Below are 16,524 nucleotides of genomic sequence, written 5' to 3' on the forward strand. Positions count from 1 at the left end.
AATGAGTAATGCTATACATATTCTCAATTTTTTACATCTAATTCTCTATATTCATATGTGGTTTTTAAAATCACCATTAGATTTGAGATAGATTTTTATTAAATTTTAATTCAATGGTAATTTTAAAAGCCATACATGAGTGTAGGAATTGTACAATTTTATGGTAGTCCTTCTAACTTTTGTTTTGTTTCCCCTTTTCATAAGCAACTATCAAGACAACATTCACTCCCTTCTAAAAATTGTACGGGGTCCTAATCCGCTTGAAACAGGAATGATTACAAATGTTTAAACAATATTAAAGGTGCTAGTTTGACCATTATTTTTGTCATTTATTTTTCATATTAATTAAGTGATAATTTAACACATTAAAATATTAATAAAATGTTTAAATTTGTCATTTATTACTATCTTAGTAAAAGAGCCAGCTTTGAGAGAAAGGATTAGGATCCCCTACAATTTTTTAGGTTTAAGTCTCCTTATGCTGATATGGTTTGATGTTATTGAGCATACGTGTTCTACCGAAGATAGTATTTCCTTCATCGGTTCCCCTTTCAAATTTTGACTGTCTTTCTTTCTTTAGTTATCTCTAGTGATTGTTGTAATTTTCAAAAAAGATTGTGGAACCTCTCGAGCTTTGTACCCCTTTTGCGCCCATTTTGCTTTAGGTATTACTTGGCGGCCCTACAAAGATTGAGGATCATGTTTTGTTTGGCCCTTTTCCTACTATTAAGAAAAAAAAAAAAAAAAACAAAAAGGTGGAGGCGGCAGCTTGACCACCCCTTCAACTGGTTTGAGGGTCGTCAAATCACCCCCATAAACCTTAGAGGGATAAGCGCAAAAAATGTTTTGAGTTCATTAAAGGTTAGTATATATATTTTCCACAATTGATAATTTGAAGGTATTTTTGTAAAGATAAACACTTCTTTGCATTCTATCATTCATCTTGCCTATATCTCCACTTAATTGGCATACTTCATCCACCCTTCATTAAATAAAACAAAAAATACCAATGATCGATGGAACATACCAACCGGCAGAGATGTACTTTCTCTTTTGCCAAAAAAAAAAAAATGTCAAATTGAGGGAGTTAAGTACAATTTTCCAATTTTTTTTTTTTTTTTCATGGATGCCCATAACTAAATATTCCACATTGCTGATACACAAAATCCTGTTTTTATTTGCAATAGTAACAGGAGAGAATGCTCCAGCATGGTGACTCTTCACAGAACAGTTTACATTCCCTATTTTATTCCCTAACTCAGGACAAGTGCTCTCAAAATATGCTGGTTCAAACAAAATGTCTCAACATTAGGGAAGCAGCAGAATTAGAGGCTGCAGCATGAAAGGTTGAGACATACTCAACTGGAACCTCCATATTTGATTCACGTACTGTTCTATTATATGCTCTGCAAGACCATAAATTAAGGCTTTGCTCGCATGGTCTCTCAAACTAAGAGCTCAGACAAGCTCTAAACCATCCGGGATTGAAGGGAAAGGAAAATATATCCAAAATAAAAAGAGAAAGAAAAAAAAAAAAAAATCATTCTTCTTCCGTCTACGACCTTGGCTTTTATCTGTTTCCATGATTCATCCACGCCCAGGTATTGTGTTCTGGCCGGGCCACCATAACGAGGGAGGGATAGGACAATTTGAAGAATTTTGGACCTCCTAATCTTATGCTAGTTCAAAGAACGTACCTTAAACCTCTCAAAATAACTGCTAAAGTCGAATATTAAACTTATCATATATTTTATTGATTACTCATAGGTTTATATAGACTATTACATGCCAGAAATACAAATACACGTAAATAGCAAATATAATTATAATGGGAAACAAATCTCATATTTCCTACTAGAGATATTACTTTATGAGCAAGTCTCCTTATTTTCTTAATAAGAATAATAATATGTCATTACCTTATTTTTCAATTTTTTTTTTTTTTTTTTATAAAAGTTGATTTCCAAATGATATGTCACCATCTCATTAGATTTATTATTTTGAAAATGTGTTACCAACTCATGGAATAGTGACACATCATTTAAAAACCAACTTTTGAAAAAAAAAAAAAAAATTGAAATGTTTAGATCTTTTTTCAAGATTTATCCGCACCAGGTATATATTGGAAAGAGTGATGATATACATCACTTCGGGCGTGCATGACTGGGCGTACATGAACAGTTATGCACACCCATGTTTATTTATTTTTTTAAAATATAGTATTTTAATATTTTAAAATATTAAATCACACGGGCGTGTTCGTGTGATGTTTATCATCACTCAGATTGAGAATGGGAGGCGGCAAGGAGGGCAGCTCCAATGCCAGAGCCATCGTTAAAGTGCTGGATGTCGACAATGTTGTCGGCAACCTCCTTTCCCAACAACTCTTTGAGTGTTCTCTTCATACAGCAGCTGAATTTATCGTAGTCCTTATACAACCGCCCATCCAGTGCTATCACCGCCGGCTTCTGCGTCTCCCCATCCTTCATCGTGTCTCTTCCCAATTTCTTCAGGATGCCGAAGATCCCAGCAGCAGATAGACGGGCTCCTCGTGTAGCAACAATGTCGCAGACCTCCACAATGACTTTTCTCATTTTCAGGGAGGTATTGGATATCTGTCCAAGAAAAAATTCACATACAAGAAAACCCATAAAATTATGTCTGTGACCTTAAGATTTGCTTGTTTTAATTAAAATGCCCTCCCAAACACATCTTAACATAAAAGTTAATCCCGGGAGAAAGTATTACACAGAAGTTTGAATTACTTTGTATCATTTCTTACTTTTTTTTCTAAACCCCCCACCCCCCAACAAATATAAAATAAAGGATAAAAATGAAAAGTTTATAGCAAGGCTGAATAATTACAATTTTATCCAACAGTTTGGGCAGGTATCTTTACCTCTAAGACATCCTTCAATTTGCTCCCAACCACTCTTAGATCTGAAGACGTGTCATGGTGCATTGCAGACATGTCTGAGGTGCTGCATATTTTACATCAACAATGTAAGAACTCGATCTTAAGATCCAGCCCATCAGAAAATTTAAAGGCAATGCTACTGCAAATGATTTCTCTAATAGAGGCAAAAAAAATGCATATAAATTAGAATGTAATGTCAACAGCCATGGCATAAAAGTTAACAACGAGACAGAGTCAAACAAGTGATACAGCAGTGAAAGTTTCATTCAACTTTATCCCTATCTGCCCCTCATTTTCCTTCCAAGACTCCAATACCCTGAAAAAAAATATGTACTAAAGAACAGTTTTTAGTCGGATGGGGTTATAAAATTATGGGATAAATGCAAATTCAGTTTTTGGGTTACACCGACTTGCAAATTGCTTCTTGTGGCAAGCAAAAATGACAAATAACTCTCTAGCTACTTCTAACTTCCATTTGGAATTTTGCCAAAAACTGCCATGAAAAATGTCTACCATAATAAAAAAATATATATAAAAATTATAATATTATAAATATATATATATAAAAAAAAAAAAAAAAATTAAAAAAAAAAAAGTTGGGTAAGTTGGCCACCATAGGCCGGCCAGAGGAACCACCCCCAGATCTGCCCACATAGTGTGGTTGAACCACTCCCATAACCTTGGGGATAGTTCCGCCACCTTAGACCGGCCAAAGAAGCTGCCCCCACCTCCTCCGCCAAATTTTCTTTATATATATATATAGGGGACATTGGTCATTTTATTATTAATGCTAAAGTGGCAAATTGATGGTTTCCAATATCAAAATTCCGAAAACATAAGTTGGGAGTGTAGAGTTATTTGTTATTTTTGCTTATCACGTAAAGTTTTAAATTCCACTTTTATACCTTAGACAGCTATTTGCAAATCGGTGCAATTCTTAGGACTCATTTTGCATTTATTCTTAAAATATAAATCTAGAATGTTTCCTAAATTTGAGTGCAAAGGAAGTCCCATTGTCATGCAGATAAAAAATGGGGAAAAAAAAAGACAAAAAAGCAATTAATATAAATTCCAGACATATTACACATTATTAGAATTAAAACTGAATTCACCAAGTGAAAAAGGATTACCACTCTATTCATATAGAGGGAATAAAATTATTAGACAGTCCGTACCAATGGTGAAGTTATCATTTTAATCAGCATAATAAGCAGCAACGATCGAGAACATGTTTTAACGCTCCAAAATCTACGTACATTACCAAACCATCATGAGTTATAGCTGCCCATGCATACAAAACCAACTAGAACAGCCTGTATATATATAACCCCTGTCAAGCCCAGCATGAGCCAAACAAACAATAGGATGATTGATAATATATGGCTTAGGTTTGAGACTTGGTACAAGGTTGGGTTAGGTTGTTTCAAATGGTAGGACGATCCAACCAGAAGTACTTCAGCCAACATGCATTTACAACCAAACCAACCAAAAGATGCTGGGCTTTTAGGTTTGTGCATTTGATTTTAGGCGGTAGGAATATTTGAATGGCATATTTGGTGGCTAACCCTAATCATTACTTGAATTATAGTGTATAGGTCAAGTGTTCTGGTGTGGAAGAGTTGTCGCAATTAATGAGTTATAAACCTTGCAACCCAGGTTTAAATCAAAATATGGAATGTAAGATAACATCCACAATCTTGAACCGGCCGGGATAAGTAAAAAGGGAGTCACCACCAGTACTAGTCCACCGGCACAAGAGAACGTTAAAATGGCTTGCCTAGAAAAAAATTTGGCGCACCTCAGTTGGGAATTCAGTTTGGGTGGAACAGTATCACCAAAAAAGTCAGCTTCTCCCGCCATACTGCACAAAACTCTGCGTACAATATCCCCCAAATACATCCCTGAAATCATCTTCTCGAAAATCTGCACACAAGAAAAGAATCAGAAAGGTTTAACAGATATACATTAAGCTATATATATATTCGTATAAGCAGTGAGGTAATTAAGATGTAACTAAAGTACAAGGGTTGTTACCTGTTCTCCGGGGTTCAAACTCTCAGCATCCAGTGCTTTATCATATTCTGTTTGTGGGAGGTGTGGTGACTCGAAGTTTCCCCACTCCATATTTATAACCTACAGTGTGATTATTTATTGGTGGTTAATTGTCTTGCACTTAACAATCAACATTGAGAACCTACCTACTTTTGAATATATCTGTCAAAAAAGAAATTAAAGAGATAGAAAATATGTGCAGGTCACAATTTCACAACGTTTCATAACAAATATGCAAAAGTATTCTAACCCTGGTGGTATCATTTGCTTGCTCTACATATGCAGCATTTGTTCCAGTGCCCAAAATGACAGCAGCAATGACATCCGGGTCGTCGTATCTACCTCGTGCTAATGTTCCAATTGTATCATTGACCTGCATCATCCCAGCATATTAGCATTGCCCAGAGTTAAAACAAAAATAATAGTCAACAGTACCAAGTAATTAAACCCAACAAAAATTTATTTTTTATTAAACCAAACTGTTATTCATCCTCTCAGGAGCCTAACAGGAACTTTTTGACAAAACATCTGCAAGTAGAAAAGAAACTGGTCTTACCAAAGCAGACACTCGCATATCAAGGCCAACGTCTTTGATGGCGTTATTCAATTCTCCAACCACATCCTGTCCAACCTATAACATTACCAGCCAATAAACAAATTACAAGAGAGGATTAAACATCAGAAGTCAGAAGTCAGAAATTTGGCTCATTCGACATTGCCTTCTAGTTTTGCATTTTTGCTTTTTAGCAAAAAAGTAAGGGCGTTAACAAACCACTCAAAATGTTAATACTCACCTAACACTTAAAACAACAATTTTTATAATTATATTTCATATTTACAAATTTAAATTTGTAAATATTAAAATTAATATAATTATATATAATCCAAAGCTGTCTAGACCAACTGTTACAGGGACCCACCCCTGCACAACCTATATATAAATCAAAGACAAATCATTTGCCTAACAAAATCCACCACGTAGTACACGCATTAAACATCGACAATGGACCACGGACCTAATGCACACTTAATATAACTAGAGACAGGGAATGCAAAATCAATATAAAAGACTGCCAAAAACGAGTCAAAGTAAAGGGTTTACCATGTCTTTGATATTGAATCCTTTTGTCCACTTTATTAAAGTCCCTGATGAAATTGATAATTGCTTCACTGGGAACGAGAAGGTAAAACCCAGCTCCCTTTGTCTACCTGACGCATGATGAAATCCTTCTTCACCTTCCGTATCAACAAATTTTTTGAGAGCTTTGGCTATATGACCAAATAACTCCTGGAGTCACATCATCAAGAATGTTTTAAGAGTTTGAACCATTTAAAGCGTGTGAACCTTTGACAGGCTTGTTTAAAGAAATACTAACTTCTGAACTCCCAGTCATCAAAGCTGGAGGAATTGAACCTTCATCAGATTGTTGATTGACAACACGTTCCTCTGTCCCACCCAACTGCACTCGCAGGACACGGAAGTTTGTGCCTCCAAGGTCCAATGCATAAAAAAGTCCTTTCTCAACCCTATCAAAATTAGGATAAAAGTGAGTAATGTACATGCTAAGCTAAAAATGCAATTCAACAGTACAAGAGATCTACACGCCTGATATTGCATCCCATTATATGGAACTATTTCACATAATAGTTATTTATTTTCCATTTTTTATAAAACAAATAATACTTACATTTTTTGAAATAGTATCTTGTTTCTTAATTATATCATTTCTTTCTACATATGATAATCCTCGCCCCTAATTGCAGATATAATGCTTTAGGGGAATTCTCTATGTGAATATTGACATGAGAGAGAAAGTCCATTAGAAAATGGACAGAAATTTTCTTCAACCTATTATAATTGGCTACAAGTGTCATCTCTCACATATTTTCATTAATATTTAAATTGTCATTTCACTAATTAATTAAGAACACAAACATTAATTTTTTTTAAAACCCAAAAATATTGAATGACACTTGTCATTTATTAGAGTAAACAAAAGAAAGTTTCTTCAAATCAATTTAGAGGAAATTCGTGTTCTTAGAAAATTGGTTACTTTACGCAGCTGTGACTAATTAGCCAAAAATAAACTCGTCAACAATAAAACCAGATAATGATGCGTCACACATGGTTCTCCATCATTCAGCCTAGTTAATTGTCTGAAATCATCAATTGAAAAGTACAGTAATTAACATCGATTTCGGCCAAAAGTTAGTTAGCTAATCATGAATTGCAAATTTATATTTAACTCTATATACCATGAGAGAAAAGTCTTTTCTTTTTCTTTTTTTTTTTTTCTTTCATAAAATAAGAAATTAAGTTGGGTTGCACTCGGCAAAACATTTTACTAAATATTTCCTCTTCGATCGATTTTTATTAATTTTCAGTGTATAATGTACTAACTATTCTGTTCAGAAAAACATCTTCCTTGGTGATTTAGAATTTTACATAGTGGAAAAGTGTTTTCCTAGTCCTAGATAGATATTATATTTTTTAAAAGCAAAAAAGAAAGTGACATTTATTTCTCTCAACCAATTTTTAAAAAATAATATTCACATACAACTAGAAAAACACTAAAAGCACTTAGTATTTCCTTAAAAAAAAAAATATGTATATAGATGGTAAGCTCTTATAGCAACATCATGAAATGAAAAAAAGAACAAGTAATACCCTATAAGTACTAAACATACTACCAACTCCCACATAATCTCAAACATGCATATGGTTTGAACAACAAAGAGAAAACCAAACAGAAGAAAAAGGTTACGCCAGTCAAAAAGCAAACACAAGGTGAAATTTTTCCAATTGAATTCGGCTTCATAATATTACAAATCATCCGGCCGGGAAGAAGCTTTTCTGAAGAGAAAGCTTCATTTGACCTGCCTAAGCGGTTAATTCTATACTGCGAACTAATAAGAGTTTATTTAGGATTGTAATTTCAAAAAGTGTAATTTAAAAATAGCAATTTTAAAATGTGTGGTTTAAAAATGGATAGAAATTTACTATAAATTAATTTGTAACTAATTCATACAAATCAATAAGGGTGTCAACCCTCTTTCGGTTACCGGTTATTCTCTAAAACCAATAATCGGAACCGGGATACCCGGTTATTAAATTTAGAAAACCGGAACCGGTAACCGGCTACCGGTTATCCGGTTATTTAATAACCGACCGGTTACCGGTTGGTACCCAGTTATCTGGACCGGTAACTGGATTTTCAAAAATTTGGGCATTTTGGGCTTAATTTAGCCTTTTTTAGCCCTTTTAAAAAAATAATTAGGACTTTTTTGCCCCAATAAGGTAGGCTTTGTTATGGTTGTTCAAAAACTTTCATAATGCGTGAGATTAAACAACTGCATCTACATATATATCAACTACAAATCTCATTCTTATGAGATTAAATATTTACTACTACAAACCCAAAGAAAACAACAATATATATATATATATATATATATATGGTTACAAGTTATAACCGGGTGTCTTAAAATGTAAAAACCAGTAACCGAAACTGGAGGGCCGGTTACTGGTTGGCAGCCGGTTATAACCAGCCGGGTTAACACCCTACAAATCAATCTAATTAATAAAATGACATGTGTTCCATAGCTATTAAAAAAACATGTGAAATGTACATGTTATTAAAAAAATATGTGATTCTCACATGCTAAGGAAAACATGTCACTTTATTAAATTGGTTTGTATAAATTAGTACAAACGAATTTGTAGCTAATTTTTGTCCTTTCTTAACATTTCACTCACAAACATACTGAATAAAAATTACCACAAAGAATTCCAATTAAAAATAAAATAAAATAAATAAAACCTATATAGTTATCTATCCCTCTAAAATTTGACAAAAATGACCCTTTCAATCAAGAATATTCGATCATGAATTAAATCAAATCAAATCAAATCAAATCAACGAATAAATGAAAGAAAAAGTGGGTTCTTTGTGTGTGCTCCCATGTTTGCCATTGGACTTGAAAAATGAAGTGGCCCGAAACTGTAGCAAATTTGATTGATGTGAGAAAATAAGTAAAAATGTTTTGTATAAAAAAAAATTATTTTGTAGTGATTTTTTTATTTGAATAGTAATAAAAAAAAATGATTGATTTTTAGACCAATAATTTTGAGTATTGATTTTAAGATGAATAATTTGGGATTTTTTTTGGGTCCTTTGGCAAACACATTTGTACCCGGTGGGGAGCTTCTTGACGTGGCTGTTGAGCATCTTGAGCTCGCTACTACCCTCCGATACGAGACCGTCGTTCATCGCCTTGATCATGGCGTCCGCCACCTTTTTGAGCTTTTCGATGGGGGTGTCACACTTGACCCTGAAGTTGTTGAGGATCGCCATGGCCATGTCACACTTCCCTGAGCTCTCCATCCGTTCGAAAATCTGCCAAACGTCAACTTTCAAAAGGTGGAAAATTCTAAGGTTACTTTGGAATTCAGATCCAGTGTAGTACGTTTTATAGGACCGTCGGCTTCAAATGGGAACCCGACGTGATATTCCAATTTTCGTTTCGGAAGTTGACTGTTGGGAAAATGTGTATAAAACCCATTTAAAGTGCGTCCAAGTCTTCAACTACTTCTTTCAATTGTCATGATCAACAAAGGCCCCATACCATTTCATGGATTAAGCTCACATTAATTCGCGTAGAAAAAAAAAGGTCACATTAATTCTCTCAGTTTCAGCAATTCATTACAGTCTCATCATTCATGTCCACAAGCATGACATCAAAGTATGAACAGGAAACTTTAATCCGCTATTTCCTTGAAGGTTCACATCTTCGTGACTTTCTCATTCTACATGTCACGTATTACACGACATGCATGACATCAAAGTATGAACGTGAAGACGTTAAGAAGGATTGAGAAAGACATGGTACTAATCTTCCACTTTAAACATGACAAACAAAAAAAATCATTCACACGGTTGTCACATCCACGACCACTTGCACATTTATTGATTGAGGATATCTTTTTGAATTCGAATCTCCATTTTTTGTATTTGATCTTCTCCGGCAATTTCCATGATTTTTTTTTTTTTTGGAAAGTCCACATGTCTCCCTCAAACTATCATTCAATTGACAATCTCCCCTCCAAACTTTTAATTTTGACAATGTCCTCCCCCCCAAACTACCAAAAATTGTCAATGTCATCCATTTATAAGAAAACAATTTTTTTTAAAAAAAAAAAATCAATTTTTTTTTATAAAAATTGAAAATTTTCGTTTTATTTTTAATTTTTGTTTTATAATTTTTTTAAAATAAAAATTAAATCTAAAAAAAATAAAAATTTTTGTTTAAAAAAATTCGTTTCTTAAAACTAAATAAAAATGTATAGGAGTATTTTTGTCTTATCGAGAAATCTATAGGGGCATTTTTGTCTTATTGCTAGTATTGGGGGGACATTGACAATGTTTTGGTAGTTTAGGGGGACATTGTCGCAATTGAACATTTGAGGAGGACATTGTTAATTGGGTGGTAGTTTGAGGGGGGTATGTGGACTTTACCCTTTTCTTTTCTTTTTTTTTTCGCTTACTAGCCTAGTTTGACAGTGAACTTATATAAAAAATTTTGATAAATGATAAAGGTACAACTTTTTGGCACAACTTTGGCCCAACTATTTCCTTATGTAGTAATTTTTTTTTTTTAAAAAAAAAAAACAAAATAAAATAAAATAATTTGAAGCAATAACATCCTATGTGATCCTTTTTTTTTTTTTTTTTTGTATTTTTTTTAAAAAATGGTCCTTTTCTTCATAATAATGAAAATTTTTTTTTAATAAAAAAATTGACCATTTTTATGAAAAATACCATTTTTTTTTTAAAAAAAAAAAAAAAATACCAAGGACCACATAGGATGATAGTGCTTCATAAATTTTTTTATTTTTATTTTGTTTTCAAAAAAATAAAAAATAAGAGCAAAGTTGGACCAAAGTTGTCCCAAAAAGTTGTGCCTTTATCCGGCCGCAAAAATTTTTGGTTTTGAAGTGACTGATATGATATAATTAAGTAAATAGAAGTTTTGATTTTTATTTTTTTTGTATGAAAAATTTTTATTTTGTGTGAATTTTTTGTTTAAATAGTAAAAAATACTGATTGATGTGATATAAAATATAAGAATGTTGGAGAAATGATTTTAAAAAATAAATAATGGGACTTGTTCAAGTCCATTGCCAAACAAGGCCAGCCAGAAAGCAGCACACCACTAATAATAAAGGCTATTAGCGTACGACCAATGAAAAAGAAGTGAGCAACGCTACACATAGTACTCCTACTTTTTTCACTCAATTCTCACATTTGTAAGTAGCTTTAAAAACCCTAAACCCTAACTATCACTATATATATAGTGGTGTTTTTAGGAAACATCACTAAAATGCTACTTTTTACTGTTTAAACGACACTATTCATAAATGGTGACATTCGAATAGTATTAATATTCACGCGCGAAAGGCGATGTGTGAATAGTATTTTGTGCGTTGCATTTCCTCGTGTGAACAGTAAAATATCTCAAAATTTGAAAATATTGGCATCCAAAGTTTGCGTTTAAAACAACAATCCACACCCAAAAACTTTTTAAAAAAATTTCCTCTTTTACCCACACACAAAAATTTTATAAAAATAAATAAATAAATAAAATACACAAGGTGGCTACCATGTTGTTGCCAAACCGGTAGCCACAAACCGGAAACCACCCCTGGGGAAGGGGTTGGCAGCCACTCTAATTTTTTTTTTTTTTAATTTAAATTTTATTTGAATTTCTTTTATTTTTTATTTTTAAAAAGAAAATTAATTTCATTTTTCGTTATATATATATATTTGGTAAAAATTATTTTTTTTTTATAATTTTTTAAAGGGTAGCGACATGTGAATAGTGAAAACGTCACCTTCTAAAAGGTGACCTGTGGGCAAAAATGATACTATTTCGTGACGTTTTTACTATTCAAACGTCATTAATTTGGATTCGGAAAGGGTTGTAGGATCTCTTGAGCTTTGTACCCCTTTTGTGCTCTTTTTGCTTTAGTAACTACTTTATGCAACCATAGAAAGAGGACTAGGCCATTTGTTTGACATTTTTCTTATTATTTGTATGTATTTATTTACATTGTTATTTTCTTTATCAGTTTCGATAAGGTGCCTACATTTACAGAGAGTGCAACTATATTTTATTATTAATGATTTATGGTTACAACTTAACATATATATATAAGAAAATCCTAATTGTATGAATATATTTTGAAAAATCCCGCTCCAACTACTTGGCTAAGTATTGGTATTCCAATATTATTCTTTATGCTCGAGAGAATATGAGCCACTAATTTTAACATGTGTTCTTAATTGGGATGCCCAAGAAAATTCAAGGAAGGTGATTAGGTGAAGGAAGAGTGATTAAAGAGAAAGGGTAGAGGAGGAGGAGGAGGACAGGCTATGAAACCGATGGTTTTGAATTGGTGTAAGCATTGAACAGATAAGTGGTCCCCCAGGCCATATATTCAAAAAGCAGTTTTGTAGGTCTAAGCAAAAGGCTTTAATAGGCGTCAAATTTCATATTATAATGCCCACCAAGGACCCTAATTTCTAGATTAGGATCCTCCCCACAGTCCATTTTGACTTCTCTCACTCTTTAAATGTCGTTCAAACTCACGACTCTTCCGCAAGCAACTTTTGAAAATGCTTAGCCCACGACCCCGACCTAGCAATAGATGTTTTATGGATCCGACTTGTATGCTATTATTAAAATAACAGTATTTATACTGTAATTTAATTAACGGTTAAGATTAAATTTTAAAGTTGACTTACTTTTAGAAACTTTTAATAGGAGAGAGAAAAATGAAGTTGACTTGCTATGTAAAATACATAGCAAGGCCGAAATCGATGTGTATACCAAGTGACGCATCTTCCGTTTAATTTAACCAAATATCTTAATGACAAAGAGCTATAAGTAAAAATTATTGAGGGTCAATTATAACTCATAAAATTATAGAGGAATTAATATTGCAATTCATGTGTAACTTCGAGTAAAGGCATGTTTGAGGGGCCTAAAAATGCATTTAACACTCAAAAAATTTATTCGAAGAAAAAAATAGTCATTTGGTAAAAAAAAATTGAAAACGCTTTTAAAGGTTTAAAAAGCATAAAAATTGTCAAAACACACTTTTAACAAAAACTTAAAAATTAAGCTTTTGCCAAAAAAAATACTTTTTTACTTAAAAACTCTATATTTCTCTAATGCAATTATAAACATGTTCTAAGAATAATAGTTTCATTTTAATTTTACCTAACGTAACGGAGTAAGTATAGTTTCAAGGAATGTGACATTCTTTGTTTTTCTAGGAAAAGAAAGAGAAATTATTGTGTTTGAATATATAGCATGCGCAGCGCACGCCTTGGAGGAAAAAAAGGAAGTTGGACATGCAGAAACTGGTGGACGACCTGGACGCAATTTACATGATCCACGTTTGCTTCACAGTTCACACCACACATTTTCCAGTCAACTTCCACGATGGGAATCTTCTTTTTCTTCGTTCTTTTTTCCGTACAATTTCCCCCACGAATCGGTATAACCGATCGGATTCTCACCTACTCATTTAAAAAAAAAATGTCGGATTCTGGCGTATGCAAGGCCCACGTAATACTAATTGCTCTTTAGCGATGGTCTTGCAAGGGAATAGTGCCACTCCACAGGGGCAAAACCTTGTTTTTTCTCGTTTATCTTTGCAAATTTTCCAAGTGGAGTTGTTAGAAATAGTTGGTCAATGAGAAAAACTCCTCCATCCACTTGGCTTCTAGATGGCTTTACCCTAGAAACAAAATCTAGGGATTGTGTAGTAAATGCTTCTAGTATTTTAGGGATTGTGTAGAAACAAAATTGGATGTATTTTAGGGATGTTTTCGTCATTTGGAGGTTGAGTTGATCTCCACGATGCGCTAAGAAGCGAGTAATTAGCTCTATGAAGAGCCGAAACCGATCGAACATCACAAAATGTGTATAAAACATGTTAAGAATATTACTTGTTATTTACTTCTTTAGGTATTATTAGTCTACTAAGTTTACATTTTCTTATTCTACTAGGTTTACATTTCCTTAATCTATTAGGTTACTTGCCTCTCTATAAATAGAGGCCTCTGTATTCATTATTATTATCAGAGTCAATACAATGTAGTCCATTGTGTGCTTTCGCTCTCTCTCTCTTCTCTCTCTTTCTTTCGCTTCTAATATATTATCCAATATATTTAACATGGTATCAGAGCCACCTTTTTGTGGCCTCCAATAAACGTCTTTGACGTTTTCCGGCGCCGCCAGTGTTATCCGGCGAATCATTCTCTCTGCTCCTCACGGTTCTCTATCTTCTCCTCGAGGTTTTCAATGTATCACTATACCGCTTGAAAACCCGGAAGACAACCGTCCCAGAGCCGCCGCACACAGCCCCATCGAAGCTTCCACGCGCCGCCCAAATTTTTGGCAATTCCGCCACTGCCCTTCCGCCACCAGCCGCCACGGTGGTCCGATCACTTCTCCAAGGCCACCGATCGATAGCTTTCATCTCGGTGATTCCAGAACAAGTCCCATATCCTCCATACGACGCTCCACGCGCCCCCAGAAGTTCCGCGCGTCAGATCCACGCGCCAGGGCACGCCTCCTCCGTTCGCGCGTGTACCACACGCGCCATCGCACCCACGTGCCACACGCCATCCTTGCCACGTCAGCCCTAATTGCCACGCTAGCCCTAATTGCCAAGTCAGCCCTATTGCCACATCATCATAGCACGTCAGCCTTATTGCCACGTCATCATAGCCACGTCAGCCTGTGCGCCACGTCATCAGTATCAAGTCAGACCTTACCATGTCATTAGTGCCACGTCATCGTTGACTTTTCAATCATTGACCGTTGACTTTGACTTTGACCAATGAAAAAAGTTGACCAGGTGTTTCCTACTCAATTTTTCGTCCTGATTTCAAATTTGTGGTCTATTTTTGCTTTTGGCATCTCTATATGGCAGAAAACAAGACTCTTCTTCAAATTTAGGCGTTTGTTTTATGCGGTTCAAGTTGGGTTATGCTTGTTCAATTCGGTTTTATAGCCTGTTCTTTGGCGCAATTCAATCCGGTTCATTCTTCTTGCGGATGGCACTCTCGGGTCAGACCAATCTTTCCTTAGGTCCATGGGTTTTCAGGCCAAAGAAGCCCCTTTCAACCGGCCCACTTATGCCTTGTCAAATGCCGCCATCACCGGTCACTGAATAGCCTCTTCAACCGGCCATTTTTCTCCTTACTTATCTCAGCCGACTAGGCGAGACGGTCTACTTGTTAGATGGGTCAGACTTTACTTCAGCCGACAAGGCGAGACGGTCCAAGGGTTTCAGGCATGATTAGCCTCTTCAACCGGCCCTGCTTATCTCAGCCGACCAGGCGAGACGGTCTACTAGTCAGACTTTAGTTCAGCCGACAAGGCGAGACGGTCCAAGGGTTTCAGACATGATTAGCCTCTTCAATCGGGCCTACTTATCTCAGCCGACTAGGCGAGACGGTTCAAGGGTTTCAGACATGATTAGCCTCTTCAACCGGCCCTACTTATCTCAGCCGACCAGGCGAGACGGTCTACTAGCTAGAATTTTTGGGTCAGACTTTAGCTCAGCCGATCAGGCGAGACAGTCCAAGGGTTACGGGCCAAACAAGCCCCTTTTAACTGATCCTACTTTTCTCAGCCGACCAGGTGTGCTACTTCATTACTAGTATATGGTTTTCAAGTCAAATTATAACCAAGTGAACCAAGCTCCAGCTTAAATGCATTGCTCAAATTCAGGCAGAATCCACGGGTCTCTAACAACTTTTATGGCGTTACTTCGGCAATTGTTTCGACACAAGCAGCTTTTTCGGCGAATTCCTTTTTCTTTCCCTTTTCGTTTATCCAAACTCAAGTTTACACATTGAGTTTGAGGGGGGATGTTAAGAATATTACTTGTTATTTACTTTTTTAGGTATTATTAGTCTACTAGGTTTACCTTTTCTTAATCTATTAGGTTACTTGCCTCTCTATAAATAGAGGCCTCTGTATTCATTATTATTATTAGAGTCAATACAATGTAGTCCATTGTGTGATTTCGCTCTCTCTCTCTCTCTCTCCTCTCTCTTTCTTCCGCTTCTAATATATTATCCAATATATTTAACATCATCAATTTTCTGTCTCGTGTTCTTCAATCACTTTGTCAAAGATAGTATCTAATCCTCCAAAAGTGGATTTCAGACTGGGAATAATTCCAGTAAGAACATCAATCCATCCCAAAGAAGGGAAAAAATCTCCAAAACAGAATGCTACAAATAGCACCATAACTCTTCTTGATAGCTCTCCGAACTTGCTCTTACCATTTTCTTCTTCAAACTTCTGTCCAAGTATAGATCTAGAGGCTATGTTGTATGTGGTGGCAATGAACATCTCACTTAGATTAACCGAACCTCCTTTGAGCTAGACACGTGCCACTTATCTTGTTGATCAGTGCTTCAACTTCTTCTTCCCTTACATACTCGAAGGATTGCACACTTTTGAGGCTC

General features: G+C 35.0%; 1 protein-coding gene across 1 annotated transcript; it reads right to left on the bottom strand.

The window, feature by feature from the left end:
• Nucleotides 1–1,795: 1,795 nt before the first annotated feature.
• On the bottom strand, nucleotides 1,796–9,389 carry LOC132187332 (hexokinase-1-like). The gene is made up of 9 exons (XM_059601617.1): nucleotides 9,164–9,389; nucleotides 6,346–6,496; nucleotides 6,072–6,257; nucleotides 5,526–5,600; nucleotides 5,220–5,342; nucleotides 4,952–5,050; nucleotides 4,716–4,840; nucleotides 2,900–2,981; nucleotides 1,796–2,615 (listed from the first exon to the last, which is right to left on the bottom strand). Exons 1-9 carry the CDS (start codon nucleotides 9,352–9,354, stop codon nucleotides 2,277–2,279), a joined length of 1,371 nt encoding a protein of 456 aa, XP_059457600.1. The 5' UTR covers nucleotides 9,355–9,389; the 3' UTR covers nucleotides 1,796–2,276.
• Between the last annotated feature and the right edge of the window lie 7,135 nt (nucleotides 9,390–16,524).

Source organism: Corylus avellana, chromosome ca7, assembly GCF_901000735.1.
Source record: "Corylus avellana chromosome ca7, CavTom2PMs-1.0".
Classification (NCBI taxonomy): domain Eukaryota; kingdom Viridiplantae; phylum Streptophyta; class Magnoliopsida; order Fagales; family Betulaceae; genus Corylus; species Corylus avellana.